The following is an 8,441-nucleotide window of genomic DNA, read 5'->3' on the forward strand; positions in this document are numbered from 1 at the left end:
TAGACTACTGCTACGACACCGAGTATATACAAAAATATTAAATCTGTGCTAAGAAAAATTAAGTTTTGCTTAAAGATGAACAGTTGTGAACTTATTGAAATTTAAATCGGGCAGCACAGGGCACTCGCTTGAGTTCGTTTAGTTTTGTTTACATTTCTCTCATTATTTTTGTATATTTACTACAAGATTTTTTTTAACATTATTTAGACTATGCTAGTATAGAGTTTTCTTTCACAAATTAGGGGATTGAAATTTGGCTAGGGCTCAGATACAGAACCTAGGTTAGGTGCTAAATAATTATAAGCAAAAAAAGCATAAAAAAATTAGTGGGCTAAATTGGTAACGCTAGTGACGTAACGTAACGTCAGTTTAAGTTGAACACATACAGTTTAGAAATCAAAATAGAACAACACGTGGGCTTAGTGGAAACTGTGGACTGTCACCTGGAAACATGAATTTTGAATGTGCTGCCTGCTTCTACTTGAAACTTTAAATTTCAATGTATATTTTGTGATTTCTGGAGAGCGGATTATTGATCAATCAAAGTCATAACCACTATGTATAGACCTACTGGAAGCTGGAACGTCGGAAGACCAGAAATAACTTATAAAATGTACAAAGAGAATATGCAATGGAATCGACCACAAAAAATGCACGGGCAAGGCAATACTCAACAAAACTACGATTTCCAACACTGGTGTGAAACATGCGATAAAGGATTTACCACCGCACACTTTCTTGAAAATCATAAACTCCAACATCAGGTACCTACAAACTCATAATAGTTAGATAATAGATAATAAAATAATTGATGAAATTGGGCATAGTTAAACGGAAAAGATCCAACCCACTTGAATTAGTCTCAGCAGAGCTAGCACAGGCAGGAGACAAAAATGATATCAGGGGATATAATTAATGTATCCACCTGCTCGTGATAATTGCATAGGAGACATATACCCCCGTTTATTATTACACTTATATTATTTAGATATTATTTTCACTTTTGCGCCAGTGCGTTATTGTGTGTTTATCAAAATTTTAAGGCTAAATATTTATCTCACCTGTCAGATAATTATTACCTGCCCATGATAGCCATGTTGGACTTATTTTAGAGGCGTTACAAATTGTTATATAGTTATTAGCAATAGTATTCAGTGCTTTTTCATGCTATAACATAAACAATGCTTTCAGTTAAAGTATAACAAAACACTGCATAACCTTATGTTACATTTATTTCCCTCGATGTCTCAAATCTACCTCAACTGGGATGGATCATACTAGTTCTTTAACTATGGTCAAAAATATCAAGTATTGAAATGTGTAAATTTTAACATGCCCCTTCGTTACACTATTAAAATATTAAACAAGTTGCAGGGAGTAGCTTAACCCAAGTGGCACCGTATTACACTGTGGTATTTGAAACTCCTTACAAAATACCTGATGATGCAATGTAAAATTATCTATAGATATTATTAACATTGTGATTGTAACAATTGAGCAATATAAAGTTTTAGTTTACTTTCCCTGATCAGTTTCTAATTTAGTCTTACTACAGTTTGTCAAGCTAGTTGTATTGACTATGTACTTATTTTATTTATATAATAATGGATGAGGCAATATTTAAATTATTATTAACTAGTTTCTGCCTGCAACTTTGTCTGCATGGATTTCAGAATTGGGTCCAACAAACAATGACATGTAAGAAGTGATATAAAATTAAATAAAATTGACACCTGTTTTGTCGCTTGAGCTGTAATAGAGAAAAATAGATGCAGTTTTGCATTTCAGCTATTATGCATTGAACATGGTAGAGTTACAAAATTTATATTTTTGTTTAATGAATACTCCTATACACTTATATAACAATTATATACATTTATATATCAATTTTTAATCTTACCACAGAAACTATTTGAGAGATTGGTATAGAAAGTAGATGTCCTTTTCATAGCATATTATGTGACATGCATACCAAATTGCAAAGCTCTGCCCGCAGCAAAGCTTATAAACAACTTTCAATTTACCCTCGGGAACTACTTAAGGGGTTAAGCCTATGTTCTTTTCCATGTCAAAGGTGTAGCCTTTGACATGGAAAAGAACATGCCAAATTTCATCCAAATCCATTCAGCTATTTTTGTGTGATTGAGTAACAAACATACAAACATCCAACCTTCCCATTTATAATATTAGTAGGATTACTTTACTTGTTGGTAAAGGGGAACATGAAACTCTAACAAATATAAAATGAGATACAATCAAAAATCTGTTGCTTTTATGCTGATTGCTGCAGTGTTTATTATACAAGCAAAAGAAATTATAAATCAATATTGAACCTCCCAACTAAGAGAGAAACAAGTGCCTCAAAGAAAGAAACTTACATGGAAGGATAGGACAAATGGATTTATTAGCTCATTGATTTGCTTTTCCATTGTGACAGACATGATTCTCATTAAATAGAGCTTATGCAATACACTACCTATAATGGGAACACAATTTTTGTTGACTGAACAAAAGTATTCAAATGTCTTCTTCTTCTTCTTTTGATTTATGGCTTTTCGTAGTGCCAAAAAAGCACAATGTACTTTGCCTATTCAAATGTCTTTCTGTGGTGAAATAATAATTTGAATGATGGTTTTGATTTTCAGAAATGTAACATTGACGGATGCCAATTTATTGCACATCCAAAAATAATAACTAAACACATACAAATGCAACACTCAACTGGTTTATTTCAAAAAATAGCCAAACTAAATAATCCAGATGATGTAAAAAAGTGGAGAGAAGAGAGAAAGAGAAAATACCCTACAATTGAAAACATTAAGAAAAAAGAAGCTGAAAATACAGAAAAAATTAACAGAGGTGAAAAGATGGGAATGAAATATGGACAAAGCAGAAAAAATTATAAACAAGGTGATTAAAATATTCCAGTACATCTATTAATACCATTGAAATACTGGTAGATACAAAACCAGTATTGCATGTATGAATTAGTTTTTTTTAAATTAACTATCAGCTTTCATGTCCTAATTAGTTAATTTTTTATTTCAAAAAACTAAAATTAATTAGTTATTTATTCTGCTACAAGTGAGCCCTTGAATGCAATCTCACTGTGAATTAATGTGATGCTATAGTAAGATTGTAGCGGTTTAAGCTGGGCAGTTATAGATACCCCTCATAAGTTTCTATGTGGCATCATACATGGAATAGTTTGTTGGTGTGTGGTTGCCAAGGCCCAAAATAAAGAACTAACTGCAGCCCTAAAGGTGGATTTTCTGTAAATCTATATATTATTTAGTTATTTTACTAAAGTAGTGGCTACACATTAACTTATCAATAGCTGGTATCAATACAAATTAATGTTTTAAGCAATGAAAATTTTCAAATATGGCATTAAGTGTCAGGTTTCAAAACACTGCTATTCTGTAGCTGCTGGTTTAGAAAATATATTCATAAAAATTAAATAAATAGCAGATGTGAAGGTAAGCCAATGTATTCAAATGCAGCGTGTAATAATTTGATTTCAGTCAAGAGCCCTGATAGTAATAGGTAGCTTCAATTGACTATTTCTTTATTAATATTGATTTATTTATTATATTCCAGACTTCGGACAAAGAACAAACCAAAAGCTTCCGCAGACACACAGAGAAAAACATTCACAAGGAAAGCATAATCAAATAAATACAAATAACAGAAAGAGAATTTCAACAGATGCATCTAAAAACTCAAAATTTCCTAAGAAAATTTGTAAAGTAGATCCTCATATAGAGGACAGAAGGACTTTAAAACCCTTTGGCGGCATCCAATCATTGCAAATTGAAGATGATGATTTGGAGGAACAACCAGAATCTGAAAATCAATGTTGTGTACATATAGACGATGATGAGGACTTACATAATGATACTGACGCAGTGCAAAAAGAATCAACTATTATAGAACCCACAGTATGTAGTGCAATAACATCTTTAATGAATTGTTATGCATCATCTGATGAGGAAGTGGAAACAAATTCATACAGTTCAGGAACAAAGAAACCACTAAATAATGCCAAATCGCAAGAAATCCCAATTAATGACAAAAGTAGCACACAGAACCAGCCAAAAAAAAATTATGATGCGGAAAAATTGTGTGAAAACGTCGATGTTCAAGTTGCAATCTGTCAAGGTGCAGCTGATGATGATAGTAGTCCTGAGGAATTCAAAATCAGCAAAGAAGGAACCACTTTGCCTGTTGACAACAATAATAAAACTCCTAAGATAAAACTTACAAAAGAGTTATCTAAGAAATTAAATGGACCATCAACTAAAAAGTATGAAATTAGAAAAAGGAACAAAATACCTTCAACTCTTTTGGAAAAATTATTACACAGGGAAATACAACATGAACGAAATGTGATACTACAATGTGTGCGATATGTTGTAAAAAATAAGTATTTCGAAAAGGGCTAAATTTTTAAATCAAGAAATATATTTATAACTGAAATATTAAGTAGTTTTTGTATCCCTGATACCCGTGCCCCTGTAGTGATCCGGTAATGGATTGATTAGGATGAAATGTTTTTGAGTACAGCTTTTATGAACTTAAAACGAAGATAAAATGTCTTTGGCACGAACTTAATACCGTATTTTTTATTTCAGAATATAGCCCTCAAACCATTTAAACGGAGCTAGTCTCGACCTGGATCCGATTGCGACATCCTGTCCGATCCTCTTGACTGTAATTGTCCTTATTAATCAATAGCTGGCCTCATCAATACGAAATGTTCATAAAGATTCAGGTTTCCCGAGACATTAGGTATAAAACTTTTACTGGTAGTTTTAATTATTTATAGTTAAACTTGCGAATTGGCTGTGAAATATTGTGTTCTGGTTATTTAAATCCAGATCTATGAGAGATCAACCGTCGAAAAATATTTTAATGTTATGCATTGAGGACAAATTGAGACTTAAGTGAAAGAAAAACAATATCAATCAAATCAAATGAAATACACTTTATTGTAAACCAAGACCAAGCAATTAAAAGAAAGAAAGAAAATGTACAATAGTTGGCCTTATCACTTTAAGCAATCTCTACTAGGCAACCTACCAAAGAACATGAAGTTAAGAAGATTAAAGGTATAAAAGGATTAGGGTGTTATTAAAAGGATTAGGGTGTACACAAAATAATAGGTTTGGGAAAAGTCGTTTTGCATTATAGTATGTATAAACTTGTAATAAAATCTCTTTGGCTATACTATTTGTATCTGGCTGGTTTTGGTATCATTAAAAGTTTAAATTTTAAAAGAAGATTGCAAATTCTAATTATGAATATGTGTGATTTTTATTTGTTTTTCGTACTGTGAAGATGAGTGATGAAGAAGTTCGATACATTTTAAAATTCTTCTACAAAAATGATAAAAATGCAACTGGTCGCCCTATTACGGATAAAATATATGCCTTTTTTGAAAAAATGGAGCAAGATCGACATATCAGTAGTTACAACGTAGCTGAAGAACTGGGAATTGACAACAAAAAACAGTTTTGGCGTATTTGAAAAAAACTGGATACACAAAAAAGCTGGATATTTGGGTTCCTCACGAGCTCTCTGAAAGAAACCTAATGATCCGTGTACTCATTTGCGAGTCTTTATTACGACGTACTGAACTCTACTGCGAACAACAGATGAGATTAAAGCTAGAAGTTGAGAGAAAGTGGCCGGAATTAATCAACAGAAGGGGTGTGGTTTTTCATCATGATAACGCTAGACCTCGTACATCTTTAGCCACTCAGCAAAAATTAAGAGAGTTTGGCTGGGAGGTGTTAATGCTTCCGCCGTAAAGTGCACGCCGTACCTTGCACCTTTAGATTTCCACCTGTTTTGGTCCCTTCAGAATTCTTTAGGCAGTGTCAGGTTAACATCACGAGAGGACTGCCAAAACTAGGTTTTTTTGATCTGAAGCCCCAAAATTTCTATAGCAATGGGATTATGTTCTACTGTAGGTAGGACATAATCCCATTGCTATAGATGGCAAAAAGTTATCGAACAAAATGGTACCTTCATACTCTAGGTTAATGTAAATAAACTATATTAAAAAATGTTTTGAATTTTCTCAAAAAATGTGAAGAAACTTTTTCCCCAACCTAATAATATTGAAATAATAAAATATTCTTACTTCATATATAAACACATATAATATAAAAATATAATAGAATATACAATATAAACTTATATATCATAAAGAAGCCAGAAAGGAAAAGAAGAAAAAAAAGAGACTGTTTAAAAACAAGCTGAAAAAGGAGGAAAACTAAAAAGGAAATGATAAATAAATACACATACTACTAAGGTGTTGGATGGAAAAGAAAGAAAAATATGAGTATTCCTACGAGGGCAAATTTTAAGCCACTCGAGTTTTCTGCGAAATTCTGAAATAAGATCATACTTGCGAAGTCCAAATATGAACCGTATACAGAGATTTTGAATGTGCTATTTTAGTAGGTATGGGCAGAAAGTTACTAAGTCTCCGAAAAGAACCATCAGCTGTAAACATCTTTCTGCTCACTTAACAAATATGAGGGACCCAGGAAATACATTTGTCAAAAACCACATCAAGATTTTTACTGTGTCACTATATTTTAATGGAATCCCGTCTAAAACAACACCTTTAAGATAATATATATATTAGGGTGTTTCAAAAAAACTTTTTAACTTTTTTTTTTAACTGCTACCCTCTCAAATGTTTCTACTTGATATAAAAAAAAATCTTAACAAACCCGAGCCCTATAACTCAACTCTAAGGGGTCGCTATTGTTTTTTTAGTTTCCCATTTAATTAACATGGGAAAAATCGTTTTTTGTTTTAAATTTAATTTACACATAGTTAACGCAATTTTTTATAAAAAAACGTTTATTCTACTACTCTACTCTATTCTTAAAGTAGAGTCTATGAGCTTTACAAAACTATTACAAAGTACGATTATCTTTACATAAAGACTAATTACAGCTATTTAAAAATAAAAAAATTTTGAAATTTGAAGAATGCTGTACTAAAACAACACTTGCCAATGCAGAATAATTCAAATTAATAGAATCAGAAAGGCTTATTTTTCTTAACTGCTACATTGTACTCTAATTATCATTAATAAAAAACTATTAACTAGAATGAACATGTTCAATTTTTTTATAGATTATTAATATAAAAAATATGTGACAAAATTATAATCCATGATTACTTGAAATCATACACTTAATTCATTTATCTTATTGATACGACTTTTCCCGTGTTAATTAAATGGGAAACTAAAAAAAACAATAGCGACCCCTTAGAGTTGAGCTATAGGGCTCGGGTTTGGTGAGATTTTTTTTTATATCAAATAGAATATTTGAGAGGGTATCAGTTAAAAAAGTTTTTTTGAATCACCCTAATATATATAATATATTTTAAACCTGGAGATCGTCTGCATACAGGTAATAGAAAGAAGATATTTTTTAAGTAATCTAGCTAATGAAAATTTATTTAAAAAAAGAAGTGGAGACAACACGCCACCTTGCACTACACTTGCAGTAATCGAACACCAGTCGGACTACGATTCCTCAATCCGTATCCGCAGCCGGTGCCTATGCAAGTAACTATTTAATCAGTTAATGACTGAAGGAGATATTTTAAGAGAGCATAGAATAGATAAAAGTAGGTCATAAACGATACTATTAAATTCATCACTAAAGTCAAGTAAGGTCAACACCTGGTTATCCATACCAAAGCGAATATCGCCAGTAATTTTGACCAAAGCAAAAGTTGTACTATGACCAGGACGGAAACCAGATTGAAAAGGATTAAAAAGGTTACGTCTAGATAGAAAAAGGTCATCTGTCAATGCACTATGCGTTCAAAGGCTTCGGAAAGGAAAGGTAAAATAAAAATCGGCCGGTAATCAGAAAAGCTAGAGGGATTAGATTTTTTAGGAATTGGAGTAACTTGCGCATTTTTGCAGGAAGTAGGAAAAATACCTGAATTTATTGAATTATGAAAGATTAATGTAATGACTGAAATTAAAAGGTCAAGAAGAGGCATGATCATTTTACTACTTATGCAGTCAGTAACCACGCCATCAGAGTTGTCTTTAATATTGTTGGATATATTCTACTTGTTGTCTAACTTTTTACGTTTGCTATCCCAACCCCAAGAGATTTGAGAAATTTCCATACTCTTCCAGTCTTTTTCCTCGAGTACAATCATTCATGTTAATCACACAAACATTTTCCAGTTGTGGGAATCGAACCTATGGCTTTGGACTCAGAAAGCTGGGTCGTTACCCACTGCGCCAATCGACCGTCAGAACAGTCAGATTAGAACAATCGTGAAAAATGACGGGACGTGCCCGAGAACAACTAATTTCTAAAGATAATTCTTTCAGGACCTATTTAGTTTTAGACATTTTTTACAGCACACCTATTTACTTTATATCGCGT

At 32.2% G+C, this 8,441-nt stretch overlaps 1 protein-coding gene across 1 annotated transcript; it reads left to right on the forward strand.

Annotated features, from left to right (window-relative positions):
* Positions 1–74: 74 nt before the first annotated feature.
* Positions 75–4,481, forward strand: LOC120637030 (nuclear fragile X mental retardation-interacting protein 1). Its single transcript, XM_039908616.1, has 3 exons — positions 75–764; positions 2,646–2,910; positions 3,601–4,481. Exons 1-3 carry the CDS (start codon positions 558–560, stop codon positions 4,443–4,445), a joined length of 1,317 nt encoding a protein of 438 aa, XP_039764550.1. The 5' UTR covers positions 75–557; the 3' UTR covers positions 4,446–4,481.
* The last annotated feature ends 3,960 nt before the right edge of the window (positions 4,482–8,441 follow it).

Source organism: Pararge aegeria, chromosome 3, assembly GCF_905163445.1.
Source record: "Pararge aegeria chromosome 3, ilParAegt1.1, whole genome shotgun sequence".
In the NCBI taxonomy this organism is placed as follows: Eukaryota; Metazoa; Arthropoda; class Insecta; order Lepidoptera; family Nymphalidae; genus Pararge; species Pararge aegeria.